The following is a 25,389-nucleotide window of genomic DNA, read 5'->3' as shown; positions in this document are numbered from 1 at the left end:
GAGGTTCCCAGAATTCCCGGCGGCGGCGGCAGCGGGAGGACGCGGGCGGCGGCGGCGAGGCGGCCATGGGCCCGGCGGGGCGTGCCGGGGCTGCGGGCCCCGAGGCCTCGGGCCGCGTCGCGGGGCGGGCAGACTTCCGGGCAGGAACTGACAGGCGACGGAGCGGCGGCCGGCGCGCGTAGCGCCGCGACCATGCGGCAGGCCCTGCGGGGCCCCGGGTGGCGAGGCGGCGGCGGCGGCGGCGCGCGGGCGGGCGGGGATGCTGTCCCGAAAGAAGACCAAGGGCGAGGCGCGCAAGCCGGCCGAGGTGCAGGGGAAGTACGTGAAGAAGGAGACGTCGCCCCTGCTGCGCAGTGAGTGCGGCGCGGCCGCGCGGGGGGTAGGGCCTCGGGGGCGCCGCGGGGACGCGGGGACTGAGGTCCTCCCGCCCGGACGCCGGCGGGCCCGCCGAGTGCGCGGCCCGGGGCCGTCGCAGCGGCTGTGGGGACCGGGCCGGCCCGTGTGGCGCGCGCTGCCGGGGTCGCGGGCGCGCTCCCAGGGGACAGCTGCCGCCCATGCGGTCCTCAGACCTCGGAGGCACCGGCCAGCGCCGTGCGCGCGAGCCCCGCGTCCCCGCAGCGCCCGGGACCCCGGCCGCAGCGCTCGCAGCCCCCCGGTCGCGCGGAGGGGAGCGCCGTGCGGCGCGCGGACTGGCCTCCCGCCCTGCGTCCCGCGTGGGCCGGCGCGCCTTCCTCCCGGAGGCGGCGGGCCCGCGGCCTCGGCGTTAGCTCACCCGTCGCTGGACGCGGCTCGCGGGCCCCCGGGCTCGGCCGCGGGCGGAGCGCTTCCGGCGGCCGCGGCTCCGGTTCGGCGGCGGCCCTGCGCTTGGCGCGGCGAGTCCTCGGACCGGCGCGTCGTGACCGGAAACGGGGTTTTTAAGCGTTTCTTCCACAGTTTATTTTCAGTTACACATTTTCTGAGGGATTTGACTGAGTTTACGATAGCTCGCGGTTCGCCGCGAGTGAAGTTTCTTAAGCGTTACCTGAAATCACGAAATACGTTCGCCACCCTGTGAGCGCGTCGCTGCGGGGGTGCCGTGTTCCCGCTTCGTCAGGCGGGAGCCTGTCCCCGGCCGCGGCGCTGCGCGGCTCGCGGCTGACTGGACCGCCTGCGGATCCGGGTGTCTTCGTGTTTGGAAGGCGCTGGCTTCCTACGCGGGGATGTCTGCGCTAGTTTCTTGGTTCAGAAGCTCTGGAATTTGCAAGCCGTCGTTCCAGTGTTATCTTCTGTGTTGAATTACTGGTTCTTAGAGGAGCCACAGTGCAAACATCAGCGTTTGAACTGATGGAACGTTTCTCTGCCTCTTTGAAACGACATCGTTTTGTTTTTCAATTTTCGTAGCTAAATTTTTGGCTTTGCAGCTCTTGGTGACTGTATCAGTGCTACGTGATGCCAAAAGTAGGAAGACCAGGTTAATAATTAAAAAATCTGTTTAAAGGAATTCACGTTTTCCTGTGTAGGGAATAACATTATGTTTTGTCATTTTTGAAGTAGTGTTTGCTTGAAGAAAGATTTTTGGAAACTTCAAAAATAAAGTGAAATCAACAAAACAAAATATATTAAGTTATGCTGGTAACTGTGTATTCATTTGTTAGATTGTTTCCTATTTTTACACATTTATTCGTGTTTTATTAATGTGTAAGTCATAGTTACACTTATTGGCGTGTTATCATATTATGTATGGTAGTATGCAGAATACGTTTGATTCTGACTGAGCTTACACATACATTCACACAAATTATAAATTCATTTGAGTAAGAAAATATTAATCAGCCTCAATTTTAAAATAAACTTAAATCAAAAATTTAAACTGTGTTTTCGTAAGTCGATTGAAATTTTGTGTTTGGGGGTGATATGTAAATGAACAGCTTTTGGAAGGTGTATTTATTACTTATTGAAATGGTCATTTTACTCTTTTATTATAGATCTCATGCCTTCATTCATCCGGCACGGTCCAACAATTCCAAGGCGAACTGATATCTGTCTTCCAGATTCAAGCGCTAATGCCTTTTCAGCTTCTGGAGATGGAATGGTTTCAAGAAACCAGAGTTTCCTTAGAACTCCAATTCAAAGAACACCCCATGAAATAATGAGAAGAGAAAGCAACAGATTATCTGCACCTTCTTACCTTGCCAGGAGTCTAGCAGATGTCCCTAGGGAATATGGCTCTTCTCAGTCATTTTTAACAGAAGTTAATTTTGCTGTTGAAAATGGAGACTCTGGTTCCCGATATTATTATTCAGATAATTATTTTGATGGTCAGAGAAGGCGCCCACTTGGAGATCGTGCGCCTGAAGACTACAGATATTACGAATACAACCATGATCTCTTCCAAAGAGTGCCGCAGAGTCAGGGGAGGCATACTTCAGGTAACTTAAAATTACGAATACTACATTAGTTTAGATTTATTTACACTTAATTAAAAAGATGCTCTTTTCTGGGTTTTCCTGGGAAGCCAACAGATACTCCTAGAGGAATACTTCCCATTTTGCCAGTCTTGCTAAGCCACCTTGCAAATTATTATTAACCTATGCTGAGTGAAAGAATTTTATGTTCGTCTATTTTATTAACTCATTTTATTGAAACTTGGTACTTATCTGAAGGCTGTGTAAGACTGTTAGCACTGTGAACCTTGAAAAGCTAGAGAATTTAATGTCTCCGGTTGGACTGCATCTAAGACTTTGTAGAATGGGAAGCTTAGCTTTTCAGAGAAACTGGACTTAGCACCTGGAAAGGAAAGTTAGGGAGAAGTGGGCACGGTGGGTGATACCAGGGGCAACTGCATCATTACTTAGCTAGAACCTGCACTGGGTCTCTTAACAAAACTGTTCTCAGAGTTCAGTAATTATTTTTCAAGTTGGTCAAAAAGCCTTATTGTCAAGTGGTTAGTAGTGTATTAAGCATGTGTTTTTGTTGTTCTTTTTGGAATGGGCAAAAGTTTTAGCCATATAATTTTTTAAAATCCGTTTTCCGTATTTGCTAACTTGTGAATACTTGTACAAGGAGCAGAAGAGATAGGAGAAATAGATAGTTCTACTTTATTCCTAAAGTACTGGATTATGTTAGATAAACTGATGCAAGCTGAAAATTAAACTTTCTCATCTGATTGTTTTTTCCTAGTTAGTTGAAGCCTTTAAATTTTGGCAGGATAAACATAAAAAGTATGTGAGACATTTACTTTTTTGGCCCGTGAGACTTCAAATAAGGTGACTTAGAAACAGTTTAGCACTTGAGTATTTTGAGTGTAGAAAACATTCAGTTAATATTAATCATTTATGTGTCTAGCATTTTCCCTGACCTCCTTGATATCTACCCTCTGGTGCTTTAGTTGGGGGAACAAAACCACTATTTGCAAAATAATCACAAAACAATTAGTTGTTACACTTTGCAGTACTGACTGTAAGTGCAATAGGGAGTCAGAAGAGAGAGATCAGGGTAGGCTGGAATACTTAGAGAGTGGTTCGTGCAAGACGTAGGACGTGATCTGTGTTTCCAGCTTGGATTTTAGATTAATGGGCAGAAGAAGGGCATGTTAGGTGGAAAATTGAGAATAGCCCAGTGAAAACAGAGTAGGCATGATGTGAATCTAAGGAACTCTGTAGTTCTGCCTAGTCGGAAGAAATAAGATGGAATGGAGATTTGTGGTTCAACAACATGATTTAAACTTGAGTCAAGCAGAAGCCATGGCAGATTTCAAAAAGACAAGTAATTTTATGAAAGCAGTGTTTAAAGGTTAGTTTACCGGTTGTACTCAGGATAGATTCCTAGAGAAAAGGGGACTGCAGGTGCTAGTGGTATTGGAGAAGAAAGGGCAAATCTATGATGCTTTTGAAGGAAAAGTGAGATTTAATTATAGATTTGGGAAAAAGTAAATCACTAAAGTTTTGAAAATTGAGAATAGCATGGAATAGGTGCTAATAGCAGCTTATTTTGTGAAAGCTGATGTTGGAGTCTCATTGGCACATTAAAGAGGAGAGGTTTTCTAGGCATATAGAAATACTGTAATGAGCATGTGTGAGTGCCTTTTTTTTAAAGAACCACGTTAAAGGATTAGACAGTTGCATCCTTCGGTGTTTATTTTGGCTCTTTCTAATATTGTGTAGTTTTAAACCTCAGAAATAATTTGTTATCCAACCAAAATAGTTTTTAAAATAAAGCTCATTTATATTTTCTTTTGGAGTACTATCTGCTTATTGTAGGAAATTTGCAAAATGCGGGAAAATAGAGCATCACAGCAGAGATTGTTAGTATTTTAGTTATTTCTTTCATCTTTTCCCAGGACATCCTTTTTTACTTTGATGTGATTGTACTCTGTACACTTTGATCTCCCTGCCTTTTATTTGGATGAGTTGCTTAATGTTATATGCTGTGAGTAGTTTCAGTGACTTCATAATCTTACATTTGGTGCATGTTAGGTGGTTAATATTTTAAATGTTAATGAAGACCTGACCTAGGCTAGGGACATTTGGAAAGGGGAGAAGTGGGACGCATCTGAATTGATAGGACTTGGCCACTAATGGGGTTGAGGGATGAAGGAAAGAGAAGAGGCAGATAGGATTAACAGCACCTGGCTACACAGCGGGTGCTCCAAAAATGAATAGTTGAAAAAGTGAATGAAATCTCCAGAGATTTCAAGTCTGGAGTCTTAGGACGGTTTTGGTAACTGAAGGGCAGCAGGAGTAATAGCTTATAACAGTCTCTTTATCATTAATACAGATTGTTGTCCGTTCCACTCACTTTTCCCATGTGTATTTATATTGCAGACATCATCGATAGCTCCTAACACTTTTCTGCCTGATGTAATTATGAAGAATTAGTAATACCAAGTTAAAATCTTGTTTTAAAATTCTGATTTGCAAAATATCATTGAGGAAATACTGTAAGAACTAAATTTCTACTGATCCTCTCAGGAGCAATCTGATATAGTTTTTGTGAGTTTAAAGATAGACTTTGAAACAATTTTATAATCACGATTTAGAAGTGAAATACAGTTAATTGGATACTTTCTTCAAATTAAAGAAAGTCATTTTAAAGAAAGATTTGTATTTATTACAGCAGTGATACATACTTGAGAAATTTCTCATGGTAACCTTATATCAGGGCAATAAGATTTAATGTTTTACCTTTTTGGAAAGAACGGTAGTTCTTTGAAGGAGTCTTTTAAGTGGCAGGGAAAGATTAATAACCAATTATTAATCAAACAGAAAGGTCTAACAACTGTCTTTTCCAGAAGGAAAAAAATCTGAATTTGAGACAATAGCTGGAAGTTTCTTGAATTCATCTTGAAAAGACTTGTTTTCAAGATTTATGCTGGAGAGAGTTCAAGGAATTTGAGTGGATGGAAAGGAGAAAGTAAGTTTGTGGGAGGGTAAGGATGTGCTATAGACAGATTTATTTTCCTGAGTTTTAAATTTTATTACTGTTAATAATGTAATAAGCATAAAAAAGATATGGAAGAAAGTAATTTTGTAATGACAGTGAGTGTCATAATTCCTGCCAATTAGTTATTACTTAGACTTTTGGGAAACACCAGGTCTCAAGGGTTAAGCACAAAAACAAGTTGTCTAGTACCTGAAAGGGTTTTAGGGGCTAGCAAGTTCTCCGTTTAGTTGTGAAATTTGACCTTTAACTTATCGGCCAACGTACCAGTCAGGCACTGTCTGTGCCAAAGGAAGAAATCCTGCTGTTAACAGGAAGTCTTTAGTTGGAATACCAAAGGCAGATCGAATTCCTTTGTTTTGCACTTAAATAATTTAGATATACACAGTGTTAAATAACAAACTTTAAAATTATTTTTAAAGATGACTATAGAAATCAAGTTATAAAAATCAAACTGCAAAGTGTCAGGCTTTACAGAAAAATACTGGAATTCTGTTTACTTCAGGAAATGCATAAATATTTAGTTAACCAGAATCATATTTTGAAGAGGGGTTAATAATCTTTAGGGACACAACTTTATTTGTAATCATTTTGCAGAGGAGGAGAAAAGGTGGTTGACTTGGTTTAAAAATGCTTAGATCTCTTTATCAGCATCTTGATTATAACGTGGGCTATAATTGTTTAGTATCTGTTTACACACTGGAGCTTGTAGACCCATTAGAGTTCCAGATTCCATTTTATTTTCTGTGGCTACTACAATTAGGGAGCGAGGATTTTTGAGCTTGGGCAGATGTCAGATATCTCATCCAAATGGTGTGTTTGGTTATTGAAGTTTCAGCTTTCTGGTGGAGATCTCGTGTGTTAGAGCTTGATGTTATAGCTTTTGTTTTTTTTTTGTCTGCTAGACCTATTTTATTACTAGTAATGTTTTATGCTTTAGATAGTGGTTTCCAATCTTTTTGTATTGTACATTCATCTCTCAGTTGGTTTTATAAAATTATCCCGAATGATAGTTTGAAAAAAGTTTAGTGCACATGGCACTTTCAGAGAGTACAGGTGGACTGTGTCATGAAACTAAATAAACTGTTTATGGATATCTCTGGAAAGGTTAGGAATCATGGTTTTATATGGCACTGGTAAAGCTGATGAGCCTGTTTGGAACTTTAAGAACTCATAGTTCCCTTATCAAATTGTCAGGGTTTCTGGAAACGAGATTTTGCAGAGAGGTCTTCGTGTTACCTCTAAATATAAATTTGAAGGTTATCATGGTTTAAGCCTGATGTTTGGTACCTAATATTGTTTAAATATAAAAGTACATGTGTTTCTAGATTTAGGCAACTTCAGTATATGAAAATTTGGATTTTCTAAGCAGATGAATGAAATTGTCACAAACTTCAATACTCTTTAAGCCTGTACAGTTTTTAATTACTGTAATAGTTTTTTTTAAATAGTGCTGTATTTAAAAATCTTTTTATATATTTCCAGGGAGCCCTCTGTCATGCCAAAATGTTATGGTTCTTATAAGTAACTCAATATGAGTACATTGAATTGACTGTGATTTCTTTTTTAATTGCTGTTCTTGGTTGTGGCTAGTAGTACAACATATTTAGTGATGGAAATATGAGAAAGTATAAAGCCATTGCATGCTTACACAATGTGATTTTAAAGTTGTTTGTTACGTGTGTGTCTTTAGTACATTATTTCTTTTCTGTTTAAATATTTTCTCTTTACGGAAGTTGCTTAAGCTATGCTTATTAAATAAACCTTCAGTTGCAGTTTGACAGAAGCCAAGGTCAGTTTCACCAAAAGGCTTATTAGCTTTGTTTTGTTCTATAGTCATCCTCTGTTTAAGAAATATATACCTTTTTTCCCAAAGGGTACTGAGTAAGAGTGATTTCGTTTGTTTTCTTTCTCGCATTTTCCTTTTTGCCAGAATACTTCATAGGTGGTGTTATGTACATTCTGTGCATCAGTTCCAGAGACACATAATGATTGATTTCTCCTTTTGTGATGTTAGAATTGATCGTAGGATCATATGTCAGCCCATTTCATCCATCATGAATTTCTCCGTCAGCCTTTTCCTATTGGTTTGGCAGCCACTCATGATCCTTGGCCAGATCCAGTAATTCATTAGGTTTTGCCAATGATGATACTTACTTCTGTCATTTCTTCTGTATTAGGTGGAATTCTATAATGAAATACTTTGTTTTATCAATAATTTGGTTTCTGTTCATATAAGAAAGACAGGATAAATGCTAGATCTTTCCCTTTGTTTACTATTTTTCAGAATAATGAATTGGTAATGTAGCCACCTCCAAATGTAACCAATGAGTTTTTGTTTTTAGTATCTTCATGAACTCAGGGTTGTTTTTTAAATTAAACTCCAAGCCTTATTTAGATTTCACCAGTTTTTTCATTAATGTCCATTTTCTGTTCCAGGATTCAATCCAGAGTAACACATTTCTTTTAGTTATCATGTCTCCTTAGTGTTCTTTGGTCTATGGCAATTTTTTAGTCTTTTCCTGTTTTTTATGACTTTGACACTTTTGAGGAATACTTGTCAGATATTTTGTAGACCGTCCCTCAATTTGGATTTTGTGTGATGTTTTTCTCATGATTAGACTGGGTTTATTGGTTTTTGGAAAGACTACCACAGAGATGAAGTGTCCTCATTGTATCATGTATAGGGAGATACATGATATCTATATGACATTATTGGTGATGTTAACCTTTTTCACTTACTTACGATTTGCCAGGTCTCTCCACCGTAGCAAACACTGCGTGTTTGTTGTTCCACTTTTTGTCTCTGTCTTTCTTTCCTGAGCATGCCTGTTATCTCTGTTGTCTTACCGTTTCATGTTTTGGATTCTTGCTTTTCTTCTTTTTGGTCTTCCTTCAGAAAGTTGATTGCTTCATTCTTTTTTCTGTTTTAATTTATGGCAGAATATTTAGTTGCATTTTTTCTCTGCTTTTGGACATTTTTCTGAATGTGTTTTCAGTAAAGTTTTTACCTTTTTTCCTGTTTAATTTTTCTTATAGATTGATGTTTTGCTGTTTTTATTATACATTATTGAATAAATTAGGTTTTTCTGTGCCAGTTATTTGAAATCATCTCCTGTGCTTGCCAGAGAGGTGGGGGTTGTGGAGGGAAAAGTAGAAATTATTGGCATAGTGTTTTGGGCTAGCTGGTTTTTCACAGTGCTCTGTTCTTATCTCCTCTTCTTTCTTTGCTGTTCTTGTTCTAGCTCAGCCACTTTGGGCAGTTCTTACATGCACATTGAATCGAGGAATTATACCACTCTCCTTTTTTTAGCTGAAGTTTTTATCGAGAGAATTGTAGATTCATATGCAGTTGTAAGAAATAATGCAGAGAGATCCCCCATACACTTTACCCAGTTTCCCCCATTGGTAACGCTTTGCAAAACTATAGTATGTAACACAACCAGGATATTGACATTGATACAATACGCCCATCACCTTAGATCTTCCTCAGTTTTACCCTAGCTCATTTGTGTGTGTATGTTTTTAGTTTTACACTTTATCCCATGTAGATTGTGTATGCACTACCTTAGACAAGACGCTGAGCAGTTCCACCACCACAAGGATCCGTTCTGTTTGCCCTTTCATAACCACGCCCACTTCCCTTCCTGATCTTGGCAAGCAACCACTAATCTGTTCTCCATTTCTAAAATTGTGTCATTAAAAAAATGTTATATAAATGGAATCATACAGGATGTAACCTTTTGAGATAGATTAGCTTTTTTCACTCAGAATAATTCCCTGGAGATTCATACAAGTTGCTGTATGTATCAGTAGTTCCTCTTTTTCTGTTGCTGAGTAGTATAACATGGTGTGTCTGTCTGTACCACAGTTTGTTTAACCCATTCATTTGTTGAAGGGTCTGGGCTGTTTTCAGTTTTTGGCTATTATGAATAAAGCTGCTATGAACATTTGTTTATGTACAGGTTTTTGTGTGAATGTGTTTTTATTTCTCTGGGATGAATGCCTCAGAGTGTGGTTGCTGGGTTGTATGGTAATCATGTTTAGTTCTATAAAAAACTGCCAAACTATTTTCCAGAGTGATTGTCCATTTTACTTTCCTAACAGCAGTGTGTGAGGGATGCAGTTTCTCTGCATCCTCACTAGCATTTGGTATCAGCCCTGGTTTTTATTTTAGCCATTCTGTTGCATTTGTAGTGATAGTTCATTGTGGTTTTCATTTGCTTTTTCCTGGTGGCTAATGATGTTAAATGTCTTTTCATATGCTTATCTGCCATCTGTATATCCTCTTTGGTGAAATGTCTGTGTCTTTTACCCATATTCTAATTGGCTTGTGTTTTCATTATTGAGTTTTGGATGTTCTTTATATATTTGAGATACTACTCCTTTGTTGGGTATGTGGTTTGCAAATATTTCCTCCCAGTCCGTAGCTTTTCTTTTCATCCTCTTCATGTGGACTTTCACAAAAGAGCAAAAGTGTTTAATTTTGATGAGATACAATTTATAAATTTTTCTTTCTGTGGATTGTTTTTGGTGTCAAGTCTAAGCACCTAGCCCTAGATCCCAAAGATTTTCTCCTGTATATTTTTTTCTAAAAGTTTTGTAGTTTTATGTTTTATATTGAAGTATGATCCATTTGAGTTAATTCTACCATAAGGTGTGAAATTTAGGTCAAGGTTTTTCTTGTCTATGGATGTCCAATTGCACCAGTAGCATTTATTGAAAAGGCTGTATTTCCTCCTCTGAATTACTTTTGTAACTTTGTCTAAAATTGGTTGGCATATTTGTATGAGTCTGTTTCTGGGTTCCCTGTGCTGTTTCATTGATCTTTACACCTCTCCTCCACTAATGCCATACTGTCTTCATAGTGTTGTCTATTTGTTGAACACTTAGTGTGTGCTCTATTCTGCAGACACTGTTCTAGAGGTCTGTCAGCAGAACAAAGATTCCTGCCCTGTGTGCATCTTCCCTTCTTGTGGGACAAGAAGGATGATGAGCAAACAAAGATTATAAGTTTGAAGGTTAAAGTGACACCAAAAAAAGTAGAACAGGGGAGTGGAAGCTGGGAGAGGTAGATTGCAATAAATAGTGCGAGGAAGCTTCACTGAAGTATTTGAGAAGAGACTTGAAGAGGCTGAGGGAGTGAGCCAAGCAGATATCTGAAACAAGAATATTCTAGGGAGAGTGAACAGCCCACGCCTGCTGGGTTTGAGAACAGCAAGGAGGCCTGCATAGCTGGAGCATAGTGAAGTCTAGGGATAGAAAAGGAGCAGTGTAGGTCAGAGAAGAATGGAGATTGGATCATCATGGGGCCTCACATCAGTTATCTTGATACAGCAACAAGGAAAGCTCAGCCTGTATCATTAACCAGAGACTTGTAAACTAAATGAGTCTTGGTTTAAGCTGTTGAGTTTTGGGGTCATTGGTTATACACTCTTACTATTGTTTTTTTCATGTACTTTTTTTTTTTTTTTTTTGGTGAGGAAGATTGGCCCTGAGTTAACATCTGTTGCCAATCCTCCTCTTTTTTTCCTCCACGAAGCCCCAGTACACAGTTGTATATTCTAGTTGTAAGTCCTTCTGTTTCTTCTATGTGGGATGCCACCACAGCATGGCTTGATGAGCAGTGTGTAGACCCATACCCAGGATCTGAGCCAGTGAACCCGAGGCTGCTGATGTGGAATGCAGGCGTATTTAACCACTTGGCCATGGGGTCAGCCCTCGTTATTACTATTCTTGTGTGAGAATAAAACTACACAGCCAGATTATTCTTTTTTTTCCCCCAAATAACATATGGTAAACTTAACTTTCTTTTAAGGTACAGAGTTCTGTGAGTTTTAGTGTATGTATAGATCCACATAATGCCAGCACAATTAGTTTATAGAACACTTCTGTCACCCCCCAAAATTTTCTCACTGCTGCCCCTTCTGTAGTCAACCCCTAACCCCACCCCTACTTTCTGACAACCACACTTTTCTGTCCTAGTAGTTTTGCCTTTGCAATAATTGCATATTAAGGGAATCATACAATTTATAGCCATTTGAGGCTAGCTCCTTTCACTCAGCCTAATGCCTTTGAGATTCATCATGTTGTTGCATGTATTAGTAATTGGTACCTTTTTACTCCTGAGTAGATTCCCCCATATGGTTGTACTACAGTTTATCTATTCTGTTGAAGGACATGTGCATTGTTTCTTCTTTGGGGAATGATGAATATAGCCAGTATAAACGTCCACATACAGGTTTTTGTGTAAAGATGAATCTTCATTTCTCTAGGTTAAGTATTTGGGAATAGAGTTGCTATGTCATATGCAATGCATATGTTTAACTTTATAAGTCATTGAACTGTGTTCCAGAGTGGCTGTAGCGTTTGCATTCCCACCAGCAATGTCAGAGAATTCCAGTTGCTCCACATCCTTATCAGAACTTGTATTATCAGGATTTTTTTGTTTGTCAGCCATTCTCATTGATGTTTATTGGCATCTCATTGTGGTTTTAATTTGCATTTCCCTGAGGGCTAATACGATATCTAACATTTTTTATGTGCTCATTTACCATCTATCTTCTTTGGTGAAGTGCCTGTTCAAATCTTTTGCCCATTTTTTAAAAAACAGTTGTTAATGTTGAGTTTTAAGAGTTCTTTGTATATTCTAGATTAAAGTCCTTTGTCTAATATGTGATTTGCGAATATTTCCTCCCAGTCTCTTGCTTGACTTTCTCTTAACTGTGTCTTTGATGGAGCGAATGCTTTAACTCTGATGGAGTCCAGTTTATCAGGGTCGTCTTTTACGGGTAGCACTTTCAGAATCATGTGAACACTCTCTGCCTAATGAAAGGTCACAAAAATTTATCCTACTTTTTCTTGTAAAAGCTTTATAGTTTTACATTTTACATTTAGATATATGATCCATCTTGAGTTTATTTTTGTATAAGGTGGGAGGTATAGGTTGTGACTAATTTTTTTGCATGTGGATGTCTTGTTCTAACACCGTTTGTTGAGAAGCCTATCCTTTCTCCATTGAATTGCCTTTTCAGCTTTGTCAAAAATCAATTCGCTCTGTGTCTGTGGGTATATTTCTGGATTCTCTGTTACGCTGATTTGTCTGTCCTTTTGATTATATCACACTCTCTAGATTACTGTATCTTTATAGTAAATCTTAAAATCAAGTATCATGAGTCCTCCAACTTTATTCTTCCTTTTTAAAATTGTTTTGGCTTCTCTAGTTCTTTTGCCTTTCCATATACATTTTAGAGTCTGCGTGTCTATATCTGTGTATCTGCAAAAACTCCTGTTGGAATTTTGATTTGAATTACCTTAAACCTAGGTGATTTCAGGAAAAGTTGACATCTTAACTATGTCGAGTCTTCCAATCCATTAACCTGGTAGGTCTTCTTTTATTCTTTCATCAGTGTTTTGCACTGTTTAGCATACCGATCCTGCATGCATTTTGTTAGATTTAAATGCAAATATTTAACTTTTTGGAGCTATTATAAGTGGTATAACTTACGTTTCCAATTGTTGTTAGTATATAGATATTTAATTGGTGTTTGTATGTTGACCTTATACCCTGCTACCTTGATAAATTTACTTAATAGTTTTAGGGTACAGCCAGATTATTTTTAAGAAATTATAAACTGGGAATAGTTTTATAAGTTTATTTTTGCTGTTTTATATGAAATGTCAACTCTTAAATCTTGAATGAGGTAAAATTTTCTTTTCCTCTCTTTTCCTTTAGCAGTATACATACTTAACTAGCTTTGCTAGTAGTTAAATGTTTGTATGGCCTGCTAATGGAGGCATCAACCAAAAAAATCTTATTTCAGAGAGGGAGTCTAGTTCTTCCCTCTTTTTGTAATTAAATAATAGTAATACTGGTTATTTTATGAAAAATTTTATTTCTAACGATAAAATCATGCATTTTAACAGAAGAGTACAGTCAAGAGGGTTAATTTTGTAACTGTTTCTCAGATGGCATACTTTTTAGTTTTGAACCATTGTTCTATTTCTTCTTTTGCTCTTTCTCCTCAGGTATTGGGAGAGCTGCTGCTACATCTTTAGGAAATTTAACTAACCATGGTTCTGAAGACCTGCCCCTTCCTCCTGGCTGGTCTGTGGACTGGACAATGAGAGGGAGAAAATATTACATAGATCACAACACAAATACAACTCACTGGAGCCATCCTCTTGAGCGAGAAGGACTCCCTCCAGGATGGGAGCGAGTTGAGTCGTCAGAATTCGGAACCTATTATGTGGACCACACGAATAAGAAGGCTCAATACAGGCATCCCTGTGCTCCCAGGTAGAGTACCAGCTTCATTTTCAGCTTCTTGTTTTGAGATTGTCTAATGCTAGATTTAGAACTCATGTTTTCATCAAAGAGAAAGGCATCCTGAAGTTGAATATTTGAAAACTTTATTCAGAGTTTATAACATTTTTCTCTGGACGTATATTTAGTAATGAATGACTTGAATAAATAAAGAAAAACTTTTCTCTTTAAACAAACCTCAAAAACAGGATCAGTATTCTTATGATCAGATTCTGCTTTAATATGCCAGAATGTTTTTGTTGCAGATACCCAGAATTTGAAATAAATAAATAAAACATGTGTCTCTTTACATTTAAATTCCCATAAATAATACAGACTTAGCTTTTAATGTGTCAAAATACGCTTTTGAATTATAACATCTTGCTGTTTTATTCAATTTCAGACGTTCTGTGTCTTCTTTCTTATGTTTGCCAGGCAAGAAGCAAAAATTGGAACTGTACAAAACATCTAGATCTGTTTAATAAATGTAGCCCGTGATCCTTTGGGCTGTTTTGATTGATGCTGGGTTTATTAGTAGATCTCGTTTATGGTCAGACTTGTAGCCCTGGGAATACAGTAGCCAGTTGTCACTGTTGAAATGTGATTAATCCAAGTCGAGGTGTGCTGTAAATGTGAAATAGATGCTGGATTTCAAAGTACACAGCAAACTAGTATTAGTTTACTAATGAGGTTGCACTATTTCCAGTTAACTCCATTTGACCTTTCAGGATTAAAAATGGGTAGAATACCATTGGCATGTTGATAGATGTTGTTTCGTACCCTCAAGCATAATACAGATCTTTGGTTATAGCAGAGTTTCGCATTTTTTTAGAACCATTAAAATCATTATGAAAATACATTTTAATATTATTAACTAGAAAACTAAGCTTTATCATTATTGTGTGGTTTTAATCATTTACATATTTGGATTTATTAATTCAACTTTGAAAAGCAGTTTTTCCCAGTGATTCCATTTAGTAGCACTTAGTTTGTATGGAACAACTGAGGTTGTGATCCCTTCAGAAGAACCAGAGCAACCCTGATAGCTGTGTCGGGCCCTGGCCCCTTCTCCTGCTCTCTGTACCATCTCAGGCAAGCTGCTGGCCTCTGTTGGCAGGCCTGTGACATGGAGGGTAATTCGGAGCCCCCCTCCCACCTGATCTTGATCCCCACCCAAGGGCAGGGGTGAGTACCGCTGATTCCTGCTGTGTCCCCAGCACCCAGCACAGAGACGGGCATGTAGTGGGAGCCCAGCCAATGTTTGTTGAATGAATAGGATGATGGGGGAGAAAAGAACCAAACGTGGTTACAATTTGCTGTCACCAGGTGGCAGAGGACTTTGTGGTCCAGACAACCAGATTGAGAGTGTATTGAGCTTGCTTTTTTTGTCCATCATCATTAACTTTACATTATTACAGAATTTTATAGTTTACGAAGCATTTTCACAATTAGTTAATTTGCTTCTCTCAGCGACACTGTGGACATTAAACAGGAGAGACTAAACACCTGCCTTAAGCTCACATAGGTGGTATTAAAACTGTTTGGTTGTCTGTATTATGCGACTCCTTATGCAGAACTCTGGACTTACACAGTTGGCCCTCTGTGTCCTCGCGTTCAATCAGCCATGAATCGAAAGGGCTACAATGGTTGCATCTGTACTGAACATGTTCAGACTTTTTTTTCTTGTCATTGCCCCCTAAACAATACAGTATAACAACTATTTACATATCTTTTACATTGTATTAGGTATTATAAGTAACCTAGAGATGGTTTAAAGTATCCGGGAGGATGTGCATAGGTTCTATGCAAATACCGTGCCATTTTATATAAGGGACTCGAGCATCCACAGATTTTGGTATCTGTGGGGTCCTGGAACCAAGTGCCTGCAGACACTGAGGGACAACTGTATTAGCTCATTTAATCCTGAGAACGGTCATCTTTGTTAGGAATTTATTCCAGTTTTACAAACTTAGAGAAGTGAATTTTTTTTGCCTACATTCATACCACTCGTAAGTGGCCAGACTGAGGTTAAACCCCCCAGGCATGTGACTTCAAAGCCTTAGTTCTTCCCCACCTCTCGAGGTGCTATCAGGAATATTTCACCTTGCATCTACTTAGGAAAGAAGAGTTGAAGATAAAATTCAGTGCCATTTGCCCATTGATCTTTAAATTGTTAATCATAGTCTAAGTTAACATTTATTTTAATCCCAGTGTAGTATTGCAATGACCTTGTCTAATACACATATCTTTACATTTGGAGGCAGCCCTTCCAGTTTTGTCTCCAAATCTAGAAGGTACCATTTTGGCCTCCCAGAATTCAGTCTTTAACCTTCAGGGGGTTTAATTCCTTCCTTAGCATTTTCCCATATAACAGCCCTCTCCCCCCCAACATATAGGCTGTTAGAACATATTAAAAGCATGTTTTTTTTTAAAGTCTCTTATTTAAAATAGGTTCTAATCAACTCTGATTCCCATATGCTCTCCTAAGGTGGTAAAAGCAGAAAGGAAATAGTACAGTTAATGTGGATTATTCAAGCACAGCACTCCCTCCCACTGTACCCCACATTCTGAACCCCTTTTCAGCCTTAAGGGGGAAGAAACATCCATTCTCATTTTGAGAGAAGCTGTTGACCTTTCCAAAACAAATTTACAGCTAATTACTAGTTAGTACTGAAATTTATGATTCCAGTTTTAAGCCTCTGTTAAAGATTATAATTTAGCTCCATCTTTTTTATAGCCTCCTCGAAGTTGTCCTTGAAAATAATAAATACCAGAGAGAAGTCTCTTAAAAATATGTAAAGGTTTACCTTAGGCTTATGTCCATCACAACAGTAGTGAACTACTAGTTTCCAAGAAAAGGTGGATTGTATAGTATGGTCTAGTGTGGTATATAATCCATAGTGTGGTATATGATCCATAGTGTGGCGTATGATCCATAGTGTGGCGTATGATCCATAGTGTGGCGTATGATCCAGTGTGGTATATAATCCATAGTGTGGTATATGATCCATAGTGTGGTGTATAATCCATAGCGTGGTGTATAATCTACAGTGTGCTATGTAATCTATAGTATGGCAGGAAAAAAAAAAGGCCAGACCTGTATGTTTTTTAGGTGGTAGAAGGAATTCAGTTTGGGCAAGAGGCACCTTGAAAAACACTTAAATGTTATTTGTTCTGTATAATTTCTTGTTTAGATTTAGGGCCTTCATCCTAACAAATGTCGATTCTTTCTTCTAGTGTACCTCGGTATGATCAGCCACCTCCTGTCACATACCAGCCTCAGCAAACTGAAAGAAACCAGTCCCTGCTGGTACCTGCAAATCCATATCACACTGCAGAAATTCCTGACTGGCTTCAGGTTTATGCTCGAGCCCCTGTGAAGTAAGTGGACTTGTTGAGGGCTGAGTGGAGGGCCAAATGAGTCCGGGCTGTTTAGCCCACGCAGGACCATATTTTTTCTCTTAATAATATATGGCTTCTAAGTAATATTTTATTTGAAGAAAGAATATCGCAGCTTATGAAGTTTGAAAAGCATTGATTAGAAATATAAGGTCTGCAAGCATTTATTGAATCTTCACTTTGTGTGTGTGCAGATCTGTGCTACAGCAGGGATACAGTGGGAAGTGTACATCCTCACAGGGGAGAGCATCTTGTAAATGAGTGATGCAATGCCTCACGGTAAACATAAGGACCCAGGTGTGTCCTAGGTGCATGAGTGAAACAAAGCAGGACATGGGGTGAGGAAGTAACACATGTACTGGCTGCAGGTCCCAGGGTAAGATGATCTGAATTCACTGATGCTTTTTAGCTCTGTAACCCTGGGCGGGGTGCTTAACTTAGTTTGTCATCCATACATTGGGGATAGTGATAGTACCTACTTTAAGGTAATTAAGAATTCAGTAAAATAATGCATCTGAAGTGTTTATCACAGTGCCTTACACTCTGAGAGAGCTTAAGAAATGATTATTCTAATTATTAGGGGTAGAGATAGAGAATAGTTATTAAGATCACTCAGGAAGGAAACTGAGTGCGATTTCTGGCTCCATCTCCTATTCACTGAATGACCTCGGGCAAGTTACTAAACTTAGATCTCACCATTTTTCCTCTACTGAAACACGGGGGATAATAATCTGATCTACCTCACTCAGTGTGCTGAGGCTTAAAAGTGATCATGCATTTTAGAGCTCATGGCACAGTGGCTGCCTTGCACAAGCTCTTTAACGGTTTCTTAGTATTATCATGAGTGGAACATGGAAAGCTGCACTGAAGAGGAAAATCCATGGGCTGGTTTTTAAGGATTGCTGTGAGTTTGCCAGGCTCATTGAGGGTATTATTGGGTGCCATAGTAAGCACTGTTCTTGGAATATAATCATAAGTAATTGAAATCTTTGCCTCAAAGAGCTTCTCTCTTCTGGGAAAAGAGAAGTAGGTACTCAGATCAATAACCCAACTTGATAAGGCTTTAGTAACAGTGGTATATACAAAGTGCTGTGATTTGAGGAAAGGGGGTGTTTGAAAGAAAATACTTAGTGATTATCCAGTGCTTCCTGCATACCTTACTGTGCTCAACTTTTAGGTATGTTATCTCATATAATCATCCCAAAACCCATTTTACAGGTGGAAAAAAAAACAGGCTTTATCTCTGCTAAGATCATACCGCTATTAAATTCCTGATACTTTGCTAGCCATTTTACATGTACTTTTAACAACTATATCAGGTAACATTCAGTTACTGTTTATTTCCCTTTTATATTTCAGAAACCAAAATTATGAGCATAAAAATAGCCCAAAGAAGAGTTTTAGAGAGTTTAGGATGATTAGACAATGAATTTGAAATAAAATAATTAAATCTTTGATATTCAAAAGGAATGTAAAACCTTTCATATATACTTTTTTTGTGAATTAGTAACTCTTTTCTGTAATTTTAAAGGATGATCATTGAAATAAAATTTCCAGGAGGTTAAGCCAACTCTGATCTAAATTTTTACCATCTTATTATGTATTTACCAGCCCTTTACGTGTGTGTGTGTGTGTGTGTGTGTACAGGTGCCTTTAGCCTAGAGATTTTAAAAATTATTTTTTCTTGCTTAGAGCCTTTTGTTCTTATCAGGCTTTTAATTTGAATAGTTGGTAGGTTACCTAAAGGATATTTCTCTTAATTATTTGACCATGATTCTGTTCATTTAAGCTAGTTTAACGTTCTCATAAAGTTATTGGTCATTTGCTGTGAATTATGTATTAAATTTTGGCCAACGTAAACATTCCCTTACTTCCCTCTGTTCTTTTCAGTCTGTAAATTCACAGCTGTTGATCTGTGGCCTGATGAAGAGAGACAAGATGATCTTTTAGGGTTATACTCTAAAAGCATCCATGTTGTGTTTTTTTTTTCCTCCTGAGCCAAATTTAAGCCCTGGCAATGTAATTTTTAAAAAGCTTTTAACTATAGACAATCTGCAGGGTATAGACAGTGCTTGTCAAAAGTTTGGTTTTAGTTTACTTGAAATTAGGTACACATTTGTTTATTTAGAAGTTTAGCATGGTTTGGTGTCTGGGCTAATGTACAGAAGGCTCCTTATCTGGTAATGTCTGTATGGTATAGGAACAGGATAAGAAATGACGGCAGATGGACTTTCCTTCCTTTTTTCCCTCTCCTTCACTCTTGATACCACTTGACCTACTACTGTGTATAGCCTTAGTTCATATGCTGATCCTAAGTCATATATAATATGTATATGTATTTATATTTTCCCTAAGTCTGGAAGAATATGTGCCTAACTGTTAACCTTTGTTATTTCTGGGAGTTGATGAGATTGAAGAGGGTTATTCTTTCTACTCTGTTTCTACTCTAGTCATTGTTAGAAGGAAGTAACTAAAAAGCCTTAATACTTAATACTTAGTACTTAAATGGAATTCCTTGCTTCTTACAAAAAAGAAACAGACTCTTAAAGATTATAGTCCCTTTCAACTCTGGTTCTGTGAGCCAGCTATAAACCTTTAGGAAGCTAGCAACTTAGTTTTTTCAAATCCGTCAGAACTCTCCCAGATTGGGCAATACTGATAAAAGAGAGCAAGTGCTTCTTTACTGCTTAAAAACTTAAACAAGAGATCTAGAACCCCGTGGCTTTTTAGTTGATCCTAAATTTTTGTCTCTAAAGAGGATGGAAATGGTTAACATTGTTCTGTCAACAAAGGGTAAGCTGTTATCCATGAATTAATTTAATTTTTTATTTTTTGAGGAAGATTAGCCCTGAGCTAACATCTGCTGCCAATCCTCCTCTTTTTGCTGAGAAAGACTCGCCCTGAGCTAACATCCGTGCCCATCTTCCTCTACTTTGTATGTGGGACACCTACCACAGCATGGCTTGCCAAGTGGTGCCATTGATAAAGGAGAATCCCTTACTTATCTCATCAAAAAGGCCTTAGCCAAAAAACTAGCTTGTTTCTTCTTTTGTTTAGCAAACAATTGACGATCTTCTAACTTCCTAAAAATTTTAAATTTTATCTCTAGTAGTAACTTACCAAAATAATTTTGAATATACTTCCAGAACTTGACTTAGAAACAGATTATGTTCTAAGTTTTTATTATTAATTTTAGTAAAGTTATGTTTCTAACTCTGCTCACAGAAGTCCCTATTGCATGAGATAACTGTAATCAAGCTGAACTATAGTAGGATAAAATTGTAAGATTTAATCTTTTCCAGGAAAAAGACTGTCAGGAACATATTTACTTTCCATTATTCCTTACACACACACCCCCCAGCACCAGTCCCCAACAGCATCGTGACACAGACTCTATTGGTATGGCTTAATGATCCTGCAGTGTCGCTACTGACCTAGCTCTGGGTGTCGGTGGAAAGGAAGAGTGGGCACACTTTTACAGGGTAGACACAGGGGACATAGCCTATATTATCATACTGGAGCTGGGAAGAGCAGCAGTTTTGGCTCCCGCAGGCAGCATCCACTGGAGTGGGAACATGGCTTTTTATAGCATTGTTGCTGTTTGCACATATTATAAGTAGTGTCTGACTAGGATGCTGCCTTTTTCTATGAGCCAAAGATGCTGTACACATAGCTACTGGAGTGGTTTACAGCCTATTTTCTGAATGATTTACCTGTATAATTAGAGTATAATACATTTAAGCTTGGAGAAGCAGATTATTTGGTTAGTTAAGAAGGAAAGAATGGGAATTATATACTTTTCTTTAAAAACAAAGCAGGCATAGGGGCTGGCCCCGTGGCCGAGTGCTTGAGTTCACGCGCTCCGCTGCAGGCGGCCCAGTGTTTTGTCGGTTCGAACCCTAGGCGCGGACATGGCACTGCTCATCAAACCACGCTGAGGCAGCGTCCCACATGCCACAACTAGAAGGACCCACAACAAAGAATATACAACTATGTACTGGGGGGCTTTGGGAAGAAAAAGGAAAAAAATAAAATCTTTAAAAAAAAAAAAAAAGCAGGCATATTGAGATGTATTACAGGCAGAACAGAAGTAACTATAGAAACCACAGGGCAAGAATTTGGAATGGAAATTGGCACATCACATACTTTTCTGATCTGTGCTCTTCCTTAGAAGGCTTTTTCTTCTTCTCAAAGGATTTTCTTTATTCATTCTGATTTTGTTGCTTCTCCCCATAATCCTCTTGTTCCTAAATACTGTGATAGGGGAGTCAGAAAATTGTCTGAAGCTTTTTTTCTTTTTTTAAACTTGAATGCCTATATAGAATATTTCATGTCTTAAAAACAAGTATATTTACCAGTTTATTTTTCTCCCCTTTTCCTTGCTAGAAAATGCAGGGATCATAACTGAACTTTAACTTTCTTATGGTTCAACTGGCATAAACGTAAGCATCTTGAGTCAGTAGACTATGCTATGATGCCCCTTAGCTATGGAATTTAGACTCTGAAGGTTAAGTTTTTTCGTTAGGAATTATGAATTTATTTCAAACAAATAAGTAAAATCTTAAGCTACATGAATGGCAGAGGTTCTACAAAACACTTTACAACTGTTTCTTCATGGAGGCTCCTTGAGTATTTCTTATAGTATCTCTCCAGTTTACGTTGGCAGGTAGTTGGAGTTGCCCACTAAAGAGAACAGAAAGCTTTCTACCAAGTATATCTGTTACTAAATTTGCAGCACTTATTAAGTAAATGAGTAAAATTGGGATGCAACAAAATATGTTTACCTTGTGGTTTTGCACGTCGTGCTCCTGGTATTCCTGGTCCACATACCCAAGTTGTACAGAAATGGATGTCACTGTGCCAAAGACAGTATGTGGCTCATACTGGCTGCTCAGTATTTGTTTATTGCTTCCTTTTAAAAAAAAACTTTTTGGGGGGCCAGCCTGCTGGTGTAGTAGTTAAGTTTGCATCCTCTGCTTTGACAGTCTGGGGTTCACCAGTTCGGATCGTGGGCACAGACCTAACCATGGTTCATCATTGCCATGCTGTGGAGGCATGCCACATACAAAATAGAGGAAGATTCGCACAGGTATTAGCTCAGCAACAGTCTTCCTCAAGCAAAAAAAAAAACACGTTTTTAAAAAAATAGTAGATGTTCCTTTTGGAATAAGATGCTAAATGAATTACCAAATGAAGGACTATTGTGTAGGAAATGTTGTAGATGATTACTAAGAATACAATTACTAGAATTTATACTTGAAGCTTCCTTTCGGGTCTGCTCTGCAATTTGTCTTGAGAAGTATAACTTCTATGCTCTGTTCTACCTCAAGTTCTCTCTCGAGTCTTAGCAGGTATTAACATTCAAAACCATTACTCAGGAGTATCTTGGTCAGGGGTTCTCTGCTTTTCTGAACTTTTAGTCACTAAACAATCTTGCAATAGATATATAGGCTCTTTAGGTTTCAGTTTTTTCATCTGTAAAATGAGAAAATTGGATTAGAGTGCTGTCTTTGGGTCTCTTTCGATTCAAAGTATCAATTACTGCTTCAGTAGTTTCTTGCCTACTCCATCTCAGTATGTGATCTCCTGCCTGTGGCAGGACCAGGGGCTTTCTGCACTCTGGTCCTGTCACAGTCTGACAGGACTCCTTCCCCACATCGTGCAGCCTTGCACAGTCTACTTATTCTCTCATTTTGAAAAGAACTTATTCTTACCTTTCTGCTTGAGTTTTTCTGTTTTTCTTTTTTTTTAAATACTGTATATGCAACCTCAAGAAAACTCAGCCCATGAAGGATGGTTCCTCTTCATTCCTCTTTGTGTTCAGTCCCTTGTTTGCTGTGGTGAACAGCATTCCTCAAAAAGCTCTATCAACACTAATGACACAAAGGGCCTTGCCCATTTTTATACGTTGTTGTTGGCAGGCACAGTATGCTCTAAAGTTCCTGACAGGTAACTTTGGATGAACTTACGAATAGCATAGAATGTGATTTGAAATCTGTGTTCATTGTTGTCTAGTGTTAGTATTAGAATAACTGATACTTAAGATTAGAAGAAATGGCTAGTTTTAAACTTAAATTGAAAGGAAATAATCTCAGCAGTTTTCTCCTCTCCCTAAAAAATAATATACCTAAATAGCAGTTAATAACTCAGTTTTTAATTAAAGCTTATGGTTTGTTTAGTTATAATAAAGTTGATGTTTATAAAAATAGACTAGTCTATTGCTATAAATACATATTTATGTATCTGTTGTGAACATATGTATGATTGTGTTTTAAAACAGGTATGACCACATTCTGAAGTGGGAACTCTTCCAGCTGGCTGACCTGGATACCTACCAGGGAATGCTCAAGTTGCTTTTTATGAAAGAACTGGAACAGATTGTTAAAATGTATGAAGCCTACAGACAGGCTCTTCTCACAGAGCTGGAAAACCGCAAGCAGAGACAGCAGTGGTATGCCCAGCAACATGGCAAGAATTTTTAAGTTAATTTCTTAAACATAAAATTTAAGTTTTATAAGGGCTTTAAAATATTTTCACAGATAAAAAACTGCAAACAAGTACTTTGGTTAATAAAGGCAGCTTACTTTTTGGAAATTATAAAATTCTAATTTTACATGTATTTTGTTATTAAAAATATTCTTTTATTGAGCAAAAAAAATGTCATTTTAAGAGTCAAGATGGCAAACACTTCTCAATACTGTATATTCGGAAACTGCTTTGGACATTCTCGATGGGGACAAATGCAGCAGGAAATGTCATCATAACAGACGCTAACTGGACAGTGATCACCTGGCAAATTCTCACAGACGCAGCACCTTCCTTTCACACACACACAGAGGGAACCTCTGCAGCGTTTAAATAAAAAAGTGTTCCTACTTTAGTGAGGGTACTGTCTGGAGTTGGAGGATTGAAATATTTCATGTGTAGTTCATGTGTAGTTCAAAACACTCAAGGGGACTTGGGACCTTTATTGTGATAAATTTTTAGATGTAATGTATGGCGTTCCCCTCCCCACCAAATGTAAAGAAGCCCCTTAAAACCTGTTGAGAAAGTGTTTTTTTGTTCTGGAAGGAGGAAGGGCCTGTAGTCCTTCAGGAATAAACGGAGGCATAGGCCTTGGCCTGCGTGGGAGAGGTGTGTGCAGCAGGTTCTCCGTGTGGCAGCGCCACTCCCTGACGTTCTGCCGTGCAGCCTCAGACCATCGCTCTGATAAGGCAGTACAGTTCCCGACAGCAGAGCACGCTGCCGTCCTGACAGACTGCCTTGAGCTGCCAAAAATGACAATCAGGGATTCAATAAGAAATCTTGGTCATTAAATTGACTTTACATATCTTTTGTCTTCTAAGAGTTTGTCACAGAACTTTAAAACCCAGTATTTCCGTCCCCATTTTTTTGTCCTTTTGGTTTAATAGTTATTAAGACATTGTTCATAATTAGCACAGTACATTTGTAGACAAATTTATGGCACTTCTAGCCTATAAATCTCTAGAATTCTGTGAATTTCAACATTAAAGTAGCTTTTCAGTTCTATCTACGTGTTGTAAATATGTAAATATATTTTTAGTTTAGGTAATGTTCCAAACTACAAGCACTCCCAGTTAGCTATCAGTGAGTTTGAATTATTGATAAAATGTTGAAAATGTTAAATGTTTGATTTTATATAACAAACTTATTAAATATATTTTTGTGGAAACTAAATGTGTTTGAGTCCATATTGTACACATTATGCTATAAATATTTGATTTTTCCATTCAGAAGGCCCACAGGCAAAAACAATATAATGAAAGGGGTATTGAAAACTGAGAGTAAGCTAGTGGAATTTTGTCAGTGGGAAAAACTATTTTGCAGGGCATGTGAGCAGACTTTTCTAAGATGGAAGCTTATGTGTCTTAGGAACTCTCTCTCAGTCTTCTGTCTTAATCATTCTTTCCTGTTACCCCGTAGTTTCTTTTACTGTTTAATTTAATTAAGGCTTTGCCATTTCTAGGAAAGTTAGAAATTACCCTGTTTTAGAGCTCCAGAGAAGAGGCATTACTTTTTTTTACCACCACACTTTTTTTCTCTCTAAAAGGTGTGCTCAATGGAATTCCACCAAAGATTTTAGTAGTTAGAAATACAATATAGAATCACTGGTTTAAAAGAACTGGAAGGTACCTAAAAGGGATTAGCGTAAGTTTCTTAAAATGGAAACCTAAGTGACATAGTGGTTAAGTTCAGCATGCTCTGCTTTGGCGGCCTGGGTTCACAGGTTCAGTTCCTGGGTGCAG

At 38.5% G+C, this 25,389-nt stretch overlaps 1 protein-coding gene across 4 annotated transcripts; it reads left to right on the top strand.

Annotated features, from left to right (window-relative positions):
* Positions 1–24,820, top strand: SAV1 (salvador family WW domain containing protein 1). Of its 4 annotated transcripts, none has more exons than XM_023625024.2 (6): positions 133–353; positions 1,965–2,408; positions 13,447–13,717; positions 14,747–14,908; positions 16,961–17,104; positions 23,403–24,820. In XM_023625024.2, exons 1-6 carry the CDS (start codon positions 260–262, stop codon positions 23,602–23,604), a joined length of 1,317 nt encoding a protein of 438 aa, XP_023480792.1. In that variant the 5' UTR covers positions 133–259; the 3' UTR covers positions 23,605–24,820. The 4 variants fall into 4 exon arrangements, with proteins under 4 accessions (XP_023480806.1, XP_023480792.1, XP_070098768.1 ...); XM_023625032.2 differs by lacking the exon at positions 133–353 and adding an exon at positions 1,187–1,450; XM_023625038.2 differs by lacking the exon at positions 14,747–14,908 and having other exon boundaries at positions 1–353.
* Positions 24,821–25,389: the final 569 nt, after the last annotated feature.

This window comes from Equus caballus, chromosome 1 (genome assembly GCF_041296265.1).
Source record: "Equus caballus isolate H_3958 breed thoroughbred chromosome 1, TB-T2T, whole genome shotgun sequence".
In the NCBI taxonomy this organism is placed as follows: Eukaryota; Metazoa; Chordata; class Mammalia; order Perissodactyla; family Equidae; genus Equus; species Equus caballus.
This window is presented reverse-complemented; position numbering and strand designations above follow the sequence as displayed.